At 44.2% G+C, this 22169-nt stretch overlaps 1 protein-coding gene across 3 annotated transcripts in view; it reads right to left on the reverse strand.

Moving 5' to 3' along the window:
• Positions 1 to 7427: 7427 nt before the first annotated feature.
• Positions 7428 to 22169, reverse strand: part of antxr2a (ANTXR cell adhesion molecule 2a) — a 44159-nt gene continuing 29417 nt past the window's right edge. For 2 of the 3 annotated variants that reach the window (XM_067228147.1, XM_067228148.1), the window contains exon 17: positions 7428 to 10184. In XM_067228147.1, the coding sequence (XP_067084248.1) occupies positions 10146 to 10184 (39 nt within the window). In that variant the 3' untranslated portion in view covers positions 7428 to 10145. The remainder of the gene's footprint in view (positions 10185 to 22169) is intronic. The other variant, XR_010874777.1, reaches the window with a different exon arrangement.

Below are 22169 nucleotides of genomic sequence, written 5' to 3' on the forward strand. Positions count from 1 at the left end.
ACAGCTGAGGCGCTGCTGTTGGGTCAGGGACAGGCCCTTAGGGAGGTATACCATCTGAAGGTCATCCCCTCCGCCAGAGACAGGACGGAGGCAGTCTGGGCAACCAGACGCATGTGATGAACCAGCATGAAGAATTAAACAGACATGGGAAGACAACAGCTCTTCTTAGGCATGGTTAGAAGTAACTAAGGGGCGGGCTAGTAATCTGAAGGTTGCCAGTTCGATTCCCGGCCGTGCCAAATGACATTGTGTCCTTGGGCATGGCACTTCACCCTACTTGCCTCAGGGAGAATGTCCCTGTACTTACTGTAAGTCGCTCTGGATAAGAGCGTCTGATAAATGACTAAATGTAAATGTAACTAAGACCTGGTTTATTCATGTATTTAATATCAATGTTGTGACGGATCCTTCTGGTAACAGTAGAAACGCATGGTAGTTGTGTTGAATGTTTTCATATTATCTTAATGTTGTGTTACAACAGTGAGGTAAATCCCCTGTTATTGTTCAGCTCTGTTTGGTCTTCAAAGTCATCATCATAATCTGACTGTTTGGTTGCCATTCTGGAAAAACATGTATGTTTCCCACATATATCCCCCCCCACACGATGATCGTATGGGAAGGATAATCTCAATCACAGATGGAAATGTGTGAGTTTGTAACGCAAAGGGTCACTTGATCAAAACAGATATTGTCCTTAGGAACACTAAATTCACTAGAACTCAATATATTCTCATTTCACAACAATATAAAAGCATGATAGAATCCCAGACCATTTAAGGATGCAAGTCAGATGAATCCTTTTCCTGAGAGCTAGCTAACCCTCTTCATTTAGTTTTAGGGTTCATTCTCATGTAAATGGAGAATTTACTGTCACAAACTGTAACACAAGACTGTTAGGTCTAAGCTTCATGAATATCAAGTGTGGCTGTATTTCACTTCCAAGCACAATTACTAATGAACTTTTAGTTGAGATGTGATTCATAAAGAGACAATTCATGGCCCCTCCACTTATATTGGGGGTCTGCAGCAACTATATAATCAAGATTGATGAAGTCGTCTGTCAGATTGATCGCAAGCATTCTACCCAATGAAAATGATTATCGAATTACTGTGGCCTAGCCATTAAAGGCTCCCTCTGCTCGTAAAGGAAGAAGTTAGGGCTCCTAAGAACCCACTCAATTAAAAGTATGAGTGGTTGCTCGCCGCTAACACTGTTAGCATGAGTTATGGCATGGCTGTCGGTCTAGCACTGTGAGGTTTAGGTCCCAAATCATCACCTAAATTGAACGCCACATATTTACTAGATAAGAAAGATGAGGATGTGGTGAAACACGTCGCTTACCTTTGCTGAGTCTTCAACTGGCCAGAACTACAACCTCCATGGTCCCATTTCGTCACCTGACGCATAATCCCACAAGGAGGGAAAAATAGGTGTCAACACCACATTTACATTTAGTCATTTAGCAGACGCTCTTATCCAGAGCGACTTACAGTAAGTACAGGGACATACCCCCGAGGCAAGTAAGGTGAAGTGCCTTGCCCAAGGACACAACGTCAGTTTGCATGACCGGGAATCGAACTGGCAACCTTCGGATTACTAGCCCGATTCCCTGACCGCTCAGCCACCTGACTCCCTTGATTTAATACTGATCTAAACCAAGTTTCCATTAGTCTATCCTTTTCTAAACACTTACATATAAAAAGATGTATTTTTTACTGGTGATTTTCCAGGAGGTTTTGTACATGTAGGCTACCCCGCTACACTGCTCAGCCAGGGAATGGGACGGATAGAAAAGACGCGGACCCACCTGCAACCGACGCAAGCAAGCACACCCTACAATTTCCCCAGAAATTGTACCTTCTCTAGTTATCTCTAAGCTGAAATACTAATTCCCAGACGCTAGCTACAGGGCTGCCAACTTTTCCAAAAAACTTGGCGTGAGATTTGGTAGCAAACCCCCCCCCCCCTTAGGCGAGCTTTCGCGAGCTTCACTCCCCTCCCCCCTCCCCCCCCCCCCCCCCCCCCCCCCGACGAGTTTACACGGCTGTTTGCGCGTCGATGATGCTTCACTCCGTTAACCTGCGCCTCGTCCATTACTGTTTACAACGTTAGCTTGGCTACTTGTTTGCCGTTGCATTTTCAGCGTGAGATATACAATGTGTGGCGTGAGAGCGTGAGAAATGTTTGAAATGCGTGTGTCACACGGCGAAACCGTGAGAGTTGGCAGCTCTGTAGCTATATAGCCTGGTCCTAACCAGACCCTCGTACATTTCATTTGTACAGAGGGTCTGTGATCGCTCCATTGACAAACGTTAATTTCCTTGAAGGATGGTACTCTGTTGAAGTTTAAAACTATTGGATCTGCCCAGAGCCACTATGATCTGCAATAACCAATCGCTAGCGTTCGCCTTAACCAACGCCTTCACCACTACTGTAATGGGGCTAGCTGCCGTAGCTGGAAAAATGTTCCCGAACCCCGTGGGGAGGAGGGCCACAACATCATGGCCACCAACAAAACTCTGCAAGGATTGTTCTTGCTCCGGCTTTAACTTACGGATATTCGGCAGCGTTGCTACAACCGACCGAATAGCTTTGCTTGCATCTTTCTCCGCCGCCATTACTGAACTACAACTCGAAATAGTGCACGACATCGTCATCGTTCTCAGCCACTCCCTCTGTTCGCTGATTGGACCTACAAATTTGTTTTTTCTGAAAACCGACTAATACACTGAAATCCCAGACCTAGTACAGAAGCAAAATAAAAATTGAGCAGAAGTACGTAGGAGGGCAGAGCCAGGCTAGCTAGCTAGTGCCTCTCGACAGAAACAAGCATTTTTCAACATAAATACCACATTTGAACCCTAAATAACCCCCCCCACACACACCTCTTTGATGAAACCTAAGATCTTTATTCATGTGTTCTAAATTATGGTGATTTTGAGCTGTTTGAGCCTCACCTAACAGCAAGAAAAAATTTATTCATAAACAAGAGCTTTAGCACTCACACAAATGATAATTAGTTAATACTCAATTATCTGATTTTTATTTAGGAAAGTAGTGATAATTCCCAAAGCCCGTTGGTCCTATTGTTTCTGACAGCTATTCCCAATCACAGTCATATTGGGGAAAAGGTGACAAACATGTTGTTGTCTACATGCTTGTTTTCATGCCACCAGGTTAGAATAATACCTGAGCCCTGGGAGAGGAGACAGCAGGCCAGCCCTGGACCCCTGGCGTGCCTCCTTTCTCTCCTCTCACCCACCTACCATCACCAGAGGAACCTCTTCTCTCCTCTCACCCACCTACCATCACCAGAGGAACCTCTTCTCTCCTCTCACCCACCTACCATCACCAGAGGAACCTCTTCTCTCCTCTCACCCACCTACCATCACCAGAGGAACCTCTTCTCTCCTCTCACCCATCTACCATCACCAGAGGAACCTCTTCTCTCCTCTCACCCACCTACCATCACCAGAGGAACCTCTTCTCTCCTCTCACCCACCTACCATCACCAGAGGAACCTCTCTCCTCGTCCCTCTCCTTCCTCCCTCCCTCTCTCCCTTCATTCACTGAGGATCAAGCCTCTGTAATCCCTGGATTTTATATCCACCAAAACAGCTTGGGCCCATCAGCAAATTGCGATGGCATATGGTATAGGTTTATGATTCATCTGGCACATGCATAGCAATGAGGGCCCCATCATCCGTGGGCAAACACAGGGAAAATATCGTAATGTTAAACGATGCCAGCGACAGAGAGAATGGTGCTGGGCGTGTGGGAGGGTTGTGTTTGCTGGGCAATGTGGCAGCAGTTGAGGTTGTAAATGGGCCTCCCAATCTCCTCCCTCCCCTCCCTCTCTTCTCCCGAACCCCTCTTCTCTCCTGTGGCCCAGGAAAGATTAGGGATTGGCTGTGGAACACATATTCTGGATTGGACCATTCTGGGGACGAGGCAGAGGGTAAATATGAAGGACGGAATGAGGAGAGGGGAGGAGTGGGACTGTTCAAATCCAAGACAAGGATACAGGATCAGTATACTACTGTTGATATCTATGCTATAACAGAGCTGGACAGCATCCTAAAGGAAACTCATTCATAACCGGTTTAACTATTGGTCTCATCTGATTCACAAGAATAACTATAGCCTCAAATAAAAGGTTGTCCAAGAGAACTATTTCCTGTGAAACATTTGAATGAACATTGCATGATGCTTCATCTTTGAGTCTCAACCTTTCCAAAACCAAAACACATTGCTAGTGTGGTAAACGTAATCTGCTACATTAGTGCAAAACATCTGCTGGAGTAGTCAGAAGCTATTTGCTGCTTTTTCCTGACGAGTCTTTGGGATGTGAAACATTACCAAACACCTCCAGTCACAGTTCTCCATGTTCATTAGACAGGAAGCAGTTTGCTGCTGGCAAGGTCACATGACCTGCCTCCGCTGAGGCCCCGCCCTGGAGGCCAAGCACATCCACCCAATTGGCTCACAGGCCTGTCAGTCAGCCCTGGTGCCAGGTAATATTGGTTGAGACAGCCAGCAGTGTTCTGGGCCTGTCTGCACAGATAGGTGAGCAGTGAAGGACAGGTCTGGTGTGAGCTGACAGTTGCATGTTGGAGTTTTATCATTAGCAGCTCCAGACAGCTAGCTGACCCTCTGGCAGGAAGGTGAGCGTGTGAACAGGTCTGACTCAACCAATGCCCCCACGGTATTTCGCAGCACATATTGTGCTATCATTATTTCATACCTAGCAGGATGGACTTTCAGCGCTGCACAGATTGAGGTGCTATATGCACCAGACTGCTGTGAAAAATAGCTTTAAACTGGTATGAGAGGCGCGGGGGGAAATGGTGCAAAAACATGCTGACCACGACGTGAGGATCGCTGGACTTTTGGAGCCGGTTTGTTGACCATCTGGTCTGAGAAAGTGCTGAAAGAATCACAAAAAACGATTTGAACACATTACAGTACTTATTCAAATGAGGTTAAATGATCTTTGTGTAAGCGACAGTATCGTAAACTTCTTATAAAAGATTGAGGCATTTATTTGAATAGAGACTATGTGTAGGCCATGAAGTACATAGTTTATGATAAAGTAATAATATGTAAAACAGCTGACAGAGGCCTTTCCAAAAACCTAAAAGCATGAAGATAAACTGTGTGTAATCTCCCACCTGTATCCTTCACATGGATCCCTGGACAGCAGCCTTCCTTAAAGACACATTAAGAGAGGGGATTTACTTGTAATGCTCTTTGAAATACAATGCATAAAATCAAGTGTCAACTGTAACAAGCTGTGCTTAGGGAGCTAGTCCTCTCTGGTATCTGAGGGGGAAGGCCACACTTTGAAAGCTGTATATGGCCCCGGCCACTGATCCTGAGGTTGCTCATGTTTTAGAGACAACTGTGCACATTGGGAAACCATGGAAATTCAGACAGGCTTAAAGCTGGGCAACAGCTGCCTTCATTACTCTGACCGTTATCTAACCCTTCCTTTGAAAAAACAAGGAAGTACAACTTCTTTATGATGATTAAGTGTTATGTATTTATCCTTGTACTTAAAATACCTTTCTCAGCAAAAAAAAAGTATGTCTGAGTTTTAAGTACAGTTGAACATGGATATTACATTATTATATTAGACATAGTATTTTATAGAATTATTAACAGTGTGAGAGACCAGTTGGCTGCATGTCAGATGTTTTGGTTGAGAAAACTGCTAAACAAGCCATTTAGGTATGTGTGTGAATGTGTATTAGCAATAAAATGCATATTATGTGGGTGGAAAGCCTTAACTAAGACTGTGTTAACTTGTGCTGCCTTCGGGTCACATGACCCAAAGGTTCATAACGAACCATCATTGTGTTTACCTAATTTTACCCAATACAAAAACAAATAAAAATATTTTTCTTTTAACCTTCGCCATGTGGGGGGTCTGAGACAGCCCAACGGTTAAAAGAAAATGCTTCACTTTGTTTTTGTATGCGGTTAATTTGTCGCAATACGATGGTAGGTCACAATGACTGATGGGTCAGAATGCCTCGACTCATCAGATCAATGTGAGAGCGTCTACAGGATTTTCTTTGGTCTGAATTACTTGTTTCCTGTGTGACTCAGTAATTCCACTATCACCATGGACACAGCAGACAGGTGATGTCATCCTTATGCTATGACAGTCATGTTTCCTGCTGACAGGTAGTGATGTCACTTAAGAGCGACTTCAGTGTGGCATCAGCGAAGTTTCTTCTGTCAGAATATCACTTGGTTGTAAAATAGTTTTTAAAAAGCAACCCTTGTTTGCTCCCCTCTGTACCTCCCTCACCCTTACCTCCCCAGGACTCCCTCCATACCTCCCTCACCCTTACCTCCCCAGGATGTGCATTCTCTGTGTCATCATTCTTGATTACTCCCCTTATGTTATGGCTGCAGTATATCATGCAGAAAATGAAACTTGAGTGAAACTCCCATGCTGCTGTCCAGCAGAGAGAACAGGTCTCACTAAGAGCATGCACTGAGGCGGTTCTGTACTAGATTAGAGATATCAGATTTATAAATCAGCTTTAGCAGTGTGGAATATTTAAACATGGATTATAACAGACTTTTCCAATGTTATAAAAAGAAGAGTGTATAGTTACAGCTGCAGCAGATAAGAGGTTAATAGATTGATGACCAGATATGTTGGTAAAGCAGTTTATCAACCTCAGTGATTCAAAAAGCATATGAAAATGTGGCTTATAATATCTCCTGTAACCCCTTTGCGTTCTAAGCTGTGTAAAACAACCAGCAGTAATCAGCTTTTAAGGGGATGTTGGTGTGGTGTCAAGTGGCAGTGTGTGAGGAGGGAAGCAGACAACGTGAGCAACATGAACAGTAGGAGCCAGTGATGCTAAAGCAGATGTGACCTCGCTGGATCTGCTTAACACACACATACAATCAAAGGCAACACACACACACATATTTTCAACATCCCCACACACACACTGTCAGCATCCCATTATATATAGTACGTCATCCTTGTACTCGGACATCATTTTTTCTCCCTCTTCAAACCAGGAGTGGAAGGGCTGCAGTGTTTAAAACACTCTCTCACACACACACACACACACACAAACACACACACAACTCAGCCTTCATCCCATCACAGCATGCAAATGTTGTGAAAACAGAAGGTGTACAAGCACATATTTTTTTACTAAATGGAAGACCTCATTTTTGGGGCATTGTGAAACTCGAAGGGGTGTGTGTGTGTGTGCGTGCGCGGAGTGCCTCCGGTGATGGCTTCAGTGGGGAGAGTCTTCCAACTGTCCACTCCTCTGTCCACACACACTATATAATCACATTCCCTGTCGGGCCTCATAAATCTGCATGGGCCCAATTAAATGTAGCCTTTAGCGTGTCCTCACCACCTAAACAGTGTCAGGAGGACAGCGTCTATTTTCCATACAAGGTTTAATAAAACATTTGACAAATTATACTGAAACATGTGAAACATGACAATTACACAAAACAATACAGTGTTCAACACAAATGCAAACCCATGAATTTTTTGAGAAAAGAAAAACCAAGGTGGTATTCTTTCATATTTCACTAAAAAAACAACGGGTCCTAAGAGTCAAACTGTACACAGAAGAACCAACACTTTACATTCAAATTACAACCTTAAAAAATATAATTTACTATTTTGTGCAACACATTCTTTGGTAAGCATGTTTATCTAGCTCGTGATAAAAGCAGTTCCCTAACCATAATTGATAATCAGCCTCTAATATACGGCAACACACTGAATGTTGAGTAAAACTTGAAGGAAATGTTGTCAGCAATGCTTTCAGAAATATTACAGCACCTTTTGATAACTTGTTTAGGTTATGTGTGCCTCAAAACAAAATATATAAACGTTATTATTTTATTTTTAAAATTCATTTAAAATTCAAAATAAAATTGGTCAAATATTCAAATATCTCCACATTCAAAACAACTTACATACAAAAGGGCATTTGGGGTAAAAATTAGGTGCAAAAATATAGAACATAACATAACAAAAGGCTATTTTTGGTATACGCTAATTCAAGGAATTACATTTAGTAATTTTTCTTACTAATAAAAAGTACACCTTATTTTGTATAAGCTCTCCATAGAAATGTGTAGACTGCATAGTGAAGGAAAAGCTCCTATATTGAATGTGATGTGTTATTAATAAGACGGATAGCTGTGTTTTGACTAGTATGTAAATATCTCATTAGCAGGAGTTAATAACAGCCTTGTGCTCTCAATTGTAAGATAAAAAATACAATATAAAAGTGCTAAATATACCTCAATCTACTGTCACTCTAAAAGAAGAAGCTGAATGGCCTATCAAAAATGTCTTACTGAAAATTAAGCAAGAGGCTAACTGTGTGTTTGGGTTTGAAATAAATATGATGGCACCCCGAGGATTTGGATATGTTGACCACTGGAATTATTTATGCTGCTCGCCGTCCAGAGGAGACAAAAGAATAATTAGACTGGTAAGACGTGCGCACCCATCTCCACTTGCATGCCCACCAAATGTGAGATGTTCTCCGATTCCCTCTCAAAGTTGATGGTTGTTGAACTTATTTTTAGTGTCATTTGATAAGCATCCCTGCTTGCACAGAGACATCCCACTGACCCAGCCACTGGTCATTGTCTATACCGGTTCCCGTCAAAGCCGGCGCGCTTTGTCAGGTTTCGACTCGAATATCCATTTTGCATCTGAAGTACCGTATCGAAAGTGACTGGATCGTTCGAGCCTTTTTCTTCAGCTGCTGCCCCTTTCCTCCCCCACAGTGTTTCCGCTCTCACTAACATCATTTGGGATTGGCGTCATGACAGCACGCTTGAGAAATCTACAACAAATATATATATCTCCCTCTTTTCTGGGTGTGGGGCCATGTGGCCAGAAACATAATTTCTGGAAATGAACAATACTTATCCGTCCGTCGCATCCGTTACTTTGACTTTACGTTTTGAACCTGGTGCAGCATCACCAAGACCCTCTTTCACCAAATAACACCAGTACAGTAATAGGTCATCCAATGTCAGAAAGCATAAAGTAGACAGCCAAGTCTTCACAGGCTGCTGCTCGCTGTTGCTTTTAATTATTTTAATTAAACTTTGATATTGTGGTGGTGAGAGAACTAGTGGTCTGAGACGTGAAGAGGCCCTGGGAGGACTGGGATGGCCGATGTGGCTGAGCAGGTGAGACAGCTGGATCTCTGGATCTTAAAACTCTGAACTGATAGGCATGTTTATGTGATGTGCTGTACGCCTAGACGAGCACGGAGCAGACTGCAAAAAAATAGGGGGTAAAAAAAAGAGAAGAAAAAACACTAAGCAGGATGTCAAGCTCTTGAGGCATCCATCCCTCAAACGTAGCCGGAGATCTCTTCAGTGACGGGGTTGACTCGCGGTGGAATAACGCTCTATTAATTTTTCTTGTCCCTAGTGCATAATGAAAGAAAGGTGTCTTCTAAAAACGAAGGGCAAAGTCGTACTGCCTCCAAAACCTCAGGGCGTCCTGTCTACAATTTGTCATGCGTGTGCACTTCTCAGTGTTAAAATGACAAGATCTGCAGTCAAAGGGCTCCCGCCAGGCATTCGATGGTGGAGAGTTGGAGAGGCTTCGTGACGAGACGTTGCCAGGAGGCAGCGGACTTCTGCACTTGTGAGCCCCGTTGGGATTCGCTCTCCTTCCATGCCAACGGCAAACTGCCTCTCTCGCTCCCGCTTTTTCGATAGCTTCCGTCTGTGTCCATGAAATTAGGTTTTCCACAGAAGGCACAATATGGTCAGAATATGTTAAGCCTTTGGTGCACACAAAAAGCTAACCGAATACGAATGGCATCTTTGTGCCGCATTTCTGGGCATTTTTTGCGCTTGCAAAGTTTAAAAAGACAAGTTTGAAAATACAGTTCTGTCCCTGCCATGATTATCTCGAAATATTCAAATATTCGTTCATAAAACAGTTTCAGAGTGTAGAGCCACTGTCTGGGAGGAGGGTCTCTAAGCATATAGAAGAAACACAGAGGATACAGGGTTTTTTGGATAAAATATCTTACAAAAGGAGATTTCTCTCCATCGACCACAATGGATACTTGTACTTGTACAGGAAAGCTGGTCATTTTTTGTTCTTCTAATGATTCGGCACTCTGTTGAAATTCATACACCGTCCCTGAAAAAAGAAAAAGGAGATAGTGTAAAATTTTTATGAAGAAATTAAATTAGTTTGTTATTCAAATAATTAATGTTTTTCACTATTGAATGTATAACTGTGGATAGCAATTCATGTTTAATAATTAATAAATACAAATAAATTTAAAAGTGATAAATGTTGTCATTTCTATGTCTTCATTTGTATTCTTGTATTGGCATTGCTGACAATTTCCTGTATTTAAAATGCTTGTATTATTTATTTTTCTTAAATAAGTCTGTCTTTTAATAGCTGAATTTGAGTCAAAACAAATTTATATTTTGCTAAATACAAGTATATATGTTTTTCACTATGAAATACAGCTACACCATTCTGATCAAATTAAATAAGTCCAATCAATAATTTTGCCAAGAACAGGAATAGTCTTATACATAGAAATCTGTATAAGGTATGTAAAATTATAAAACTAATACAATAATATGCAATCATAAAATCTCTAAGAGGCTCTGCAGTCGGTCAACACGAGAAGCTTAAAGCATAATGCACCTTCCTTCCCTCTGCCTCTTGTCTGAACATACCAACACAACAACATCTCTATTCACCCCCCCACAGCGGCCAGCCTCCAGCCCAGGGGGGGGTCCTGTCCTGCACCGTGTCTACCAGACCCCGGGCCAGGCAGCTGTCTGAGCCCGTCGCCCCGCCAGGATGCCGGGCTTGGAGGCCAACAGCGGGCGCAGTGGCACCAAGAGGGAGCTCTAGCACAGATAATACTCGCTAGCCAACAAGCCCCCAAACCTGCCACAGTCTCCTCTCCACATCTCTCTCCATCTCTCTCTCTCTCTCCACAGTCACCATCTCTCTCTCTCCACATCTCTCTCCATCTCTCTTTCTCCACATCTCTCTCTCCATCTCTCTCTCTCTCTCTCCACAGTCACCATCTCTCTCTCTCCACATCTCTCTCCATCTCTCTTTCTCCACATCTCTCTCTCCATCTCTCATCTCTCTCTCTCTCCACACCTCTCTCTGCACACCTCTCTGCACACCCCTCTCCGCACCTCTCTCCCCACACCTCTCTCCCCCCGGCTCTCTCCCCACCTCTCTCTCCACACCTCTCTCTCCACACCTCTCTCTCCACATCTCTCTCTCCACACCTCTCTCTCCACACCTCTCTCTCCACACCTCTCTCTCCACATCTCTCTCCACACCTCTCTCCCCACACCTCTCTCCCCCCGTCTCTCTCCCCACATCTCTCTCCACACCTCTCTCCCCACACCTCTCTCTCCACACCTCTCTCTCCACATCTCTCTCTCCACACCTCTCTCCCCAAACCTCTCTCTCCACACCTCTCTCCCCACACCTCTCTCCCCACACCTCTCTCGCCACATCTCTCTCTCTCCACATCTCTCTCCACATCTCTCTCCACAGCGAGTTCAGCAACTGTTAGCAATTACTAAGTAGTTAGCTGGGTTATACGTCCTCATAAGCCATGTAATGTAAGTGTGGACCAGCTCTGTGGCTTTAGACACATAGATTTTTCAGCATTGCTTTCCTCTCCAGTATGGGGGCTGGTTTGTGGGAGCTCCATGCCTGCCTGGTAAGCCCCTCGATGTGGACCCTCTGCAACTAATCTCACACAGTCAACAAATAAGGCACATCAGATGCTGTTTTGGCCGTGACCAACAGAGCGGCTAAGTTCACTGGATTTTCATGGTTTAAGGCTTGGAAAGGGAGACGTTTGTAAAAGCTGGTCTCACTTCAGCACAGAATGCTGGGTAGTGAGGCTAAGCAGGTGCAGCACAATACGGTCAAACCCGTTCCAGTTCCCCTGCTCCCCCACGAGAGCCCAACTTGGCAGAGTGTTTCTGAGTTGTAACTGGGCCATGTTGCACTGAGGCAGAGAGAGAGACTGCCCACCTGTGCCACCCGGCGGGCTGAACAATAGTTTGAATATGTCAGCACGGGGTGTCGGGGAGATTTCACCTGACTGATGGACGGATGGGTGGATGACTTGGGATGTACGGGTGGATGACTAAGGTGTAGAGATGGTGAAGTGAGGGGACAAGGTGTGTGTTTTTCTTCTTCTCAGTCAGAGAGAGGAGCAGATCCAAAGCTTATGATTAATAGACTCCATTAAAATCACTCCATTAGGTTTGGATTAAAATAAATTTGAATATATTGAAGAGCGAAGTTGCTAATGATGTCAAACAAAACTTTCCGGTGCAATATATGCAAGTATCTTTTGTAAGGCGTAATAGTTTATCTAAGATGTTAATACAATATTAAAACAAGTGTAAACTAAGATGTCTGTAATTTACAAGTGTAAATGTAACACAGATATTAAATCAGTTACAAACTCTCCAACAGTGAGAGGAGTGTGACTGTAACTCAACATGTTTAACACTGGTAGAAATGCTGTAGGGTAACACTGGTAGGTATTCTGTAGGGTAACACTGGTAGGAATGCTGTAGGGTAACACTGGTAGGAATGCTGTAGGGAAACACTGGTAGAAATTCTGTAAAAAAATAAAAAAATAATACACATGTTTACACTGATTAATATGCATAAGTAAGTAAATGTTTTGATTTTGTTTTGAAAATTATCTGTCCCTCGCAGAAAAAAGTTTGGGGACCCCTGCTGTAGGGTAACAGTGCAGGGTTATGGTTAGGCATCAGCGATCAAAACCTCTTCATGCAAGATCAAACATACTGTCCTGCAATTTCACATAATTGTGAAATGAAACCCGCCAAATATGTGTAACTATAAAGTTGGTTTTGGCACCAGTTCAGTCAAACGTCCCGATTTCTGCTGATCCGTTTGTTTGACCATTGAGACGTAGCTTGCAGAGCTAATGCCATGTTGTTGGCTTTTCGTCTCAGTCTTTGCTCCTCAGTGTTGACTGGAGGAGACGGAGGTCCACAGTCGTCCAGAGACATGTTTGTGTCTCTGCTTGGATGGCTTGTACTCAGGCAAGGGTCCAGATAGAGGAGTCTGTGTGTGATCCTCTGAGAGAGAGAGAGAGAGAGAGAGAGAGAGAGAGAGAGAGAGAGAGAGAGAGAGAGAGAGTGTGAGAGAGAGATCCTCTCTTCTCTCTCTGAACAGCTTGATCCCCCCGGAGCCGTCTTGCACCGTCTCGTTTCTCCACAAGTGAGATCGAGGACGCGGGGGCCGAGAGGGGGGCCGAGAGGGGGGCCGAGGGGGGTGGACAGCACCATTTTGGAGTTCTCCTCCGCTTCCACAAAAAAATTAACATTTAACTCACAAATATTTGTTTGATATGACATTTGAGAACAATAAAGTAATTAACATTACTTTACTTTGACCTTATTGAAATACTAGAAAATCGACTGAGATGGTATGAAAAGAATGTTAAATTCAGGCATCCATTTCACCTTTACTCTCATATGAAATCAACAATTCTCTTTCCAAATGACACAAAAGGTCTTTATGGCAGCATAAAACTTCATCGTAACCCAGACTCTCAAGAGGGGAACTCAGTTGTCCACATTGCTCTGTGGAGTCTCAGACACGAGACATGTGTTCTGCTTTACTCCCTGTCCTCTCCTGTGCCTGCATATTGAACGTGCAAAAAAACGTCCAGAATGAGGCGAGAAGCCCAGCTGCAAAGGGAGGCGATGAGTGCCAGAGTGTGAGCAATCTCCATCCTGGAGGCAGGCCCTCCTCTCACAGCCCCTTGTCCATGCACTCGCACGCTGCCCACATAGCACTGCCATCTGGCCTGCTGGGAAAGCATCCTGGGCATAGCCAACAACATGATAGGCGCTGACAACTTGAGTTTTTCATTGTATTGTTAAGAGACAGATACAACTCGGTACAAGTGCAAGGTACATGGAAGAGAGTGTCTATGATGATGTCATATAACCCTAATCCTACATGGAAAGAGTGTCTATTGTCTTCCCAGATATCTGGAAAATTATGTAATATGACATACAAGGCCATCAGAGGTGATATTCAAACTGATTTGCTTAATAAATAATACAACCTCCCATGTGAAGTTTACAGTTGAAAAACACAGTTCTTACTCCTGGAAAACACTACTCCTATAAAACGTTAAGACTTGATTTAGTAATCAGATCCAAAGTTCTTCTGTGTAAATAAAATGCCATATGATTGGAAATCAAGCAGTCAAGACTACCTGATTGACCCAGGAGATAGAGAGAGCGAGGTAAGGTTTTTTCCATCTAGAGCCGCCAGTAAAAATTTTACCGCCGGCAGGCAGTGACATACTGTGTACAGATTGTTCACCGTTAGCTCACATTTCTTTTGTGACAAGGGAACATTTTTACTGCGAAAGTCAGTGTACTCCAACTGACCAGTTAGTCCCATAAATCAAATCTAGTCTGTTGGAGAGCCTGTAACAGACTGTTGATTGGTGTTAACCATTGTAATCTTGTTCCCTTCTCCTTGGTGATCTACTGCACACCATGTTCTTTTGGATGCAAGCAGCTAAATAAAACGTGTAAATGTATGTTGGAGGTTAAATGAAGGCCAAAGTCTCCTCAAAGCATTTGACAGCTATTGACAGAGCACTTTCTGTCCACAGTAAAATAAAGAGCGAGAAAGAAATAGTGGAAGCACAAACTTCCAGTGCATTGAATCTCTTGCTTGGAACTGTAATTCTGAGAGCAGCATAGCAAACAAGAGGCATCCAGTATGGGTATTATTGGGTAACTGATCTTATGGCATCTTGGCAACTGTTTCATTATTTGGCAAGAGTTCATCTTTGCACATCCCTCAGTCCATCTAAATATTGCTTTAAGAGGGCTTGGGGATTACTTAATTCAGAATGGTTAAATCAAGACATTAATCACAAAAGTAGGTCAACACATTAATGACCAAGGTTAGTCTAAATATGTCCCACTATGCTAAGCCCTGTGATGCTGGAATAGCATGCTGACTATTACACTGAGGTCAAACACACACCCCGAGACGCTCTCTCCAGTGGAAGCTCTCTCTCATCACACCATCAGGAGAGGAAAACTACCAACAATTACACCCCCGGATCCAGATGAGCACAAGGTTACAGTCAAGTCGTCCTCCTCCTGTCCCCCCTCTCCTCTCCTTCCTTCCAACAAGGTGGGGATCCTTCTGCCGCAGCTGCTTCCTGCCCCGCCGCTGCACTGGGCCCTCACAGCTGCTTCCTGCCCCGTCACTCTCTCCTCCCTGGTTTTGTCAGAGTAAGTGCACATCACTGGCAGCTCAGAGCTCTGGGCACCATCCCCCTGGTTGTTCCTGAGAAATGCCAGTCGTTCTGGCGTCGGCTGGGGCCCTCACAGACGGCATAGGAAGGCACAGATGGCACTAATGGATGAGCGGAATCCAACCGAGGGAGCGGGCCGAGCCACACTAGAGCCGTCCAAATAGCTGCAGTGGCTACGGCATGAAGAATTCAGAAGGATAAAATAATCATAAGAGGGGAAGAGAAAGGGTGGAGGGCTTTGGAGGCATGCCAACAGGATCAGATGGTAATGGGATTGTTCTTGGTTAGAGACCTACTGGAGTGTTTCGAAGAGGCCTTGTGTCCAAATCACAAACAACAAGGCATTTGTTCCTGCCTCTTCCAGTTGTCAGGATTGCTGGTACATTAGGGACCGATGATGTCATTGTTACAGTATGCAAAGAGTTGTGATATACACCTTAATATAATCTAAACAGTTGGGATATACACATTAATATGATCTAATAGAACGCAGAAAAAGAATCCTTTTGACCTTAAGTTGTACCACAATATGATGCGGGATGAAGAATGAGGAATTTTTCCACAATGAGGAGAAAATGTGTATGTGCAATATGTGTGTGTGTGTGTAATAGGTGCATGTGTGTAATGTGTGTCTGTAGTGTGTGCGTGCGTGTAATTTGTGTGTGCGTTTAATGTATGTGTAATGTGTGTGTGCTAGTTCCCCCCCCCCCTCACCAGCAGGGTGCTAGATGTGGTCACATGGGATCGGCTCTGTGAGGAGGAGCAGGACATGTGACAGGGCGGCCGGTAATTGGAGGGAGCTGTCAGGACGGGCGCGGAGCGTGTGTGTGTGAGGGGCGGCCGTTTGGACACGGCGTGGAGCACGAGCCAGGGCGCCTGCCCTCCCACAGGGTGGCCGTATTACCACCTCGATGAGGCTAACGCAGGAAAACATCCACTGGCACACAGCCCAACCCTGGCTGTTCATCCTGGAGACAGAGCCCAACCCTGCCTGTTCATCCTGGAGACTCAGCCCAACCCTGGCTGTTCATCCTGGAGACAGAGCCCAACCCTGGCTGTTCATCGTGGAGACACAGCCCAACCCTGGCTGTTCATCCTGGAGACACAGCCCAACCCTGGCTGTTCATCCTGGAGACAGAGCCCAACCCTGGCTGTTCGTCCTGGAGACACAGCCCAACCCTGGCTGTTCATCCTGGAGACAGAGCCCAACCCTGGCTGTTCGTCCTGGAGACACAGCCCAACCCTGGCTGTTAGTCCTGGAGACACAGCCCAACCCTGGCTGTTCATCCTGGAGACAGAGAGCAGCACTTCTAGAACCTGGTTGAAATTACATACAGGATCTCTGGACTGTCATGTCTCCCCACAGTTATTTTGGATACATAATTGTATTTCATTGTTGAACAAGCTACATTTATGAATATTCATATTTTCCTTTACGCAGTGATTAGGGGAATGGTTTTCAATTTTCTGAATTATAAATATGAACACCTCAGACTATCACAGCTACTGTAAAGTTCTTAATGTGCAATTAGCATGATAGAGATCTAATTTGTAGTTAACAGTTAATCAACAAATTATTCAAAACGCAGATTTGTCTGTTGATGATGTGCCAACATAGATTGCCAGAAACGTGCAACGTTTGTTGTACAGTTGACATGATTAACTACAATTAGAAAGGTAAAACAAAAGAAGTAATGTGCAATTATGAGTAATCAAAGCCTCAAGAGGAATAACCTCTACAGTTATATTCTCTCCTCTGACCATCTGTGATAAATGATATAATATCTAAACTGGATAAAGCTACTGAGAAAAGCACATATAAATACATTTCCTACAAAGTAACTAAAACGTCTCAAACCTTATAACATAACCACACCTTCTAACATAACCAATTGTAGAACGTCTTTCCTACAGTACTGCCTGATAACCCTTACTGGAACAGGGATGAAACAGTAACTGCAACTAAGGTTCTGCTTATGTAGCAGAAGCCTATTTGATTCACATTCAAGATGACACACTCTTAATTTACCTTCTCAGTCTGTCTTCATGTTCAAATTTAGTCAAATGTTAAAGCAAAATTTAAATCTGATATTTCACCACAGAAAAGCTGTTATTCATGCGAGGCTGTAAAGTAGAAGGGTATAAATATGAGCAAGCAAAACACCCTGCTATGTTTGGATGGAAGTCTTGGTAATAAAACATCTTGTTACATCCACTGAGGAAAATATGCTTATCATGCTGCATGTTAATATAAGCAGTAAATAACAGGATGGTGGCGCTGTGATGTTCAGCAGGAGGAGAGCAGGGATGCTCTGCAGCAGGGTAATGTGACCTGCGCAACACAGACGGCTTGCATCAGAGGACAGACAAGCGCTCACACACATATGGCAACTGTTACGCTACTGGTCAGGCAACTGTTACGCTACTGGTCAGGCAACTTGCCAACTGATATACATAGATAATGAGAACAACCTTTCCTTAGAGCCTTCAGTCTCCGGAGACATTTCTGAAACCTCCAGCAGCGCAGATACACCCTCATGGGGGCCTGCAACCAGAATCTATAGAAACACTGACCTCAGAAACACTGACCTCAGAAACACTGACCTCAGAAATGGGTTGTCCAATAAAATAAGCACCCTTCTTCTCTGGGGATTTTTTTTTTTTTGGACAATGTTTCAAAGATCAGTGCAGACTAACTATCTCACACCATCCTCCAGCAGTCCTTACTGACATGTCCACACCTCAAACATGCTTTTCTAGAGGCTCAGCACCTTTGGGTGAGAGAACCTTGGTCTCCACCTCTACCTTTACCACTGTTGAGGAACCAATGACTGGGTGTCGGGGGGTGGGGGTGGGGTGCTGAGGGTGTGATCACATAGACCTGAACACCCCACCCTCCTCAGCATCTGCTGAGCATACAGAGGAGAGCAGGGACAGCCAGGCTCCTACATGCAGACAATGGAGACCAGGGAGAGGAGGACCAGGGAGAGGAGAACCAGGGAGAGGAGGACCAGGGAGAGGAGACCAGGGAGAGGAGGAATAGGGAGAGGAGGACAAGGGAAAAGAGGACCAGGGAGAGGAGACCAGGGAAAGGAGGACCAGGGAGAGGAGGACCAGGGAGAGGAGGAAAGAGAAGGACCAGACAGCCAGCCTCTTTCATCACCTACGTACAGAAAGCAGCTATGACCTCAAGTGAACTCTCTTTGACCTTGGAGTCAGGGGAGCGAGGAACGGTGGGGCTCACAGCACAACAAAACAAACAACCCGAGGCCTGATTATGAAATTAACTAATTTGGCAGGTCAGCCTTTTTCAAGACAGGGCCGCGAGTGGCTGTGTGAGAAGGCGGTGTTGCTTCTCTGTCTTGACTGAGGGAAAGATACATATCTTTGGCTGTTTGTTTGGAAAGGGGGTGTGAACTTCATGGAAGTCCTTAAAATCAATTAGGGTTTCACACAGAGAGACGAGCTTGGCCTAGACTGAAAGACCTGGTCGGGCTGCTGGCGATGTGAGTCAAAGCTTGGCTGCAGCTAACACTCAGGAGTAGTGAGATGGAACATAGAACACTCAGGAGTAGTGAGATGGAACATAGAACACTCAGGAATAGTGAGATGGAACATAGAACACTCAGGAATAGTGAGATGGAACATAGAACACTCAGGACTAGTGAGATGGAACATAGAACACTCAGGACTAGTGAAATGGAACATAGAACCCTCAGGAGTAGTGAGATGGAACATTAACACTCAGGACTAGTGAGATGGAACATAGAACACTCAGGAATAGTGAGATGGAACATAGAACACTCAGGAATAGTGAGATGGAACATAGAACACTCAGGAGTAGTGAGATGGAACATAGAACACTCAGGAGTAGTGAGATGGAACATAGAACACTCAGGAGTAGTGAGATGGAACATAGAACACTCAGGAGTAGTGAGATGGAACATAGAACACTCAGGAATAGTGAGATGGAACATAGAACACTCAGGACTAGTGAGATGGAACATAGAACACTCAGGACTAGTGAGATGGAACATAGAACACTCAGGACTAGTGAAATGGAACATAGAACCCTCAGGAGTAGTGAGATGGAACATTAACACTCAGGACTAGTGAGATGGAACATAGAACACTCAGGAGTAGTGAGATGGAACATAGAACACTCAGGAGTAGTGAGATGGAACATAGAACACTCAGGAATAGTGAGATGGAACATAGAACACTCAGGAATAGTGAGATGGAACATAGAACACTCAGGAGTAGTGAGATGGAACATCTAATTAATTGGTTATGCATTATTATTATTGGTTATTTTGTGGTTATGCATTTGGGTATTTGGGGTATTTTGTGCGAAACTGCTGATTGACACACTTTATAACTCCCTGGTTGGTTCATGCTCTCACAACACAAAACCATTTCACTGTAAATGAGGGATGCTTTCTGGAGAAGGATGAGAGACCTCGGTGAGCAGCATACACACTGTCAGGAAAACGGAGGAAAGGCTCTTTCACGCCATCTTTCTCACACTCTTTCTGTCTCTTTCAACGCATCTACTGTAGCGAACTGGCTTATTTAGTGTGTTTAGGAACAGTTTCTATCTCCCAGGGTTTGGGTTAGGGTTAGTGGTGTTTCTATCTCTCAGGGTCTCCTTTATATGTCTTTGTACCACTATATTCCCTCTCCCTCTCTCTGAGCCCGTCTGACCTGGCTCTCTCTGTTCCTTCGGCTTTCACACTCGCTCCATCTCTCTTTGTTCATGTTGAGGCGCGCGGCCGTGCGGCGCTTCTGACAGTGGTCCTAATGAAGACGTAAAACTGTGGGCAGCAGGTTTCTGAAGGTTACACTGTCTATACTGGAGGAAGTGAGAAAGAATGAAGTCACTGATGGCATGTGACGTTTCCTCTGAAGATGATGCAAACCACTGCTAATGAAGGCTGGGCCGCACAGACCGCGAGGAGGCAGGGGAAGTGTGTGAGTGCCAGTGTGCGACTGTGGCTGTGTGTGTGTATGTCATGGTGTGTGTGTGGCTGTGTGTGTGTGTGCCTCTCCTCCATCAGTACGGCTGCATGTCAGTTGAAGTACCAGGGTGTAATATTACAGTCAATTAAATGGACAGGGGGGCTGAGACACATCCCTGGCACAGTACCATCCTGACCACGACTCCCCTATTGAAGTCATTAACGATAGAACATGCTGGAATGTGCAACATTCTATTAAGAACAGTATAGTCACAGTATAAGATTTCCCAAAAAGACGCACTTTATACACAATTAATATTAAATGTCCTGTCATAACCATGGGTTCTTATTAAAATTTGGGGTTGTTTTCTGAAAATTGCTCAGGCCAGCCCTGTTACCAGCCCACCTGGGTCGGCCCACCTGGGATCCAGACTGCAGAGAGAGAGGTGTGTGTGTGTGAGTGAGTGACAGAGAAAGAGAGAGGGAGAAAGAAAGAGAAAGAGAAAGAGAGAGAGAGAGAGAGGGGGGGGGGGGGGGGGAGGGACCAGTACAGTGTTACAAAGACATATAAAAGGAGGCCCTGAGAGATAGAAACACAACTAACCCTAACCCAGACCCTGGGAGATAGAAACTGTTCCTAAATACCCTAAATAAGCCAGTTCGCTACAGTAGATCCATTGAAAGAGACAGAAAGAGTGTGAGAAAGATGGCGTGAAAGAGTGAACAGGTCTTAGAGTAGGAGACACAGGAGAGCTTGTCCCCAGCCAGGACATCTGATGTGTTAACAGGGAGACACAATCTGCATCTGTGCTAACAAAGACTGGGATTGAAGGACGCTTAACATGAGCACTGAGCCTAAGACACAGATAAATAGACAGAAGGGCCACACACAGCAGGGGAAGTTAGAAATATACTTGTTGGTGGCATTTACTGTATAATCTCTCTCCACCATGTTCATTTTAATGGGTGTTTTTTCTTCAGTGGGGCTGCATGTTTGTGCATGGAAACTTTGATAGGTGCCATTTTGCTTTAACAATTTAAACCCATTAGATTACTGATACATCAATTATATCTGCATCATCATTACTCAGCATACTTTAAAGGAGACAGACTATCAACTGTAAAAGATCACACTGTCATTAAGGTTAATAGGCTGGCTTATAAACTATCATCATTAGCATCAGAAACATCATTCATAATAATTAATTACATAATTTATGCTTAAAAGATAAATGCAATGCAATTTTGCTAAATATATCTTGCTGCATATTGTAAAGCACACAATGACTTATGTACAAAGGAAATATGGATAAAAAGGCAGAGCGATCCTGAGAGGATTCAACAGTTTGGGATAGTTTCTGCCAAGTAGTCCTATCTGCATCTTTCCTTTCAATCAATAATGAACCACCACTTGTAATGTCATCATGACCCACTCAGCACACCAGATGAAGCACATGGTCCAACATAGAGTTTAAACACTGGTGAACACCCCTCCGTGGGGTGTTCACCAGGGAGCAGTTCTTAGGAGCTTAATCAGTTGATTACATACATAAATAAAGTGCTACAAAGTCAGAAAAAAGGTCAAACAAGGCATTTTAAAGGAATTTTGGTTTGTAAAGCTGATTCTGAACAATGCCAGTAGATACGGTTAACACATGTCTAACTAGAGGGCAACGTATAAAACCCTAAATAAATGTATTTTACATTTAGTCATTTAGCAGACACTCTTATCCAGAGTGACTTACAGTAAGTACAGGGACATTCCCCCCGAGGCAAGTAGGGTAAAGTGCCTTGCCCAAGGACACACAAATTTTGCACGGCCAGGAATCG

Source organism: Osmerus mordax, chromosome 24 (genome assembly GCF_038355195.1).
Source record: "Osmerus mordax isolate fOsmMor3 chromosome 24, fOsmMor3.pri, whole genome shotgun sequence".
Lineage (NCBI taxonomy): Eukaryota > Metazoa > Chordata > Actinopteri > Osmeriformes > Osmeridae > Osmerus > Osmerus mordax.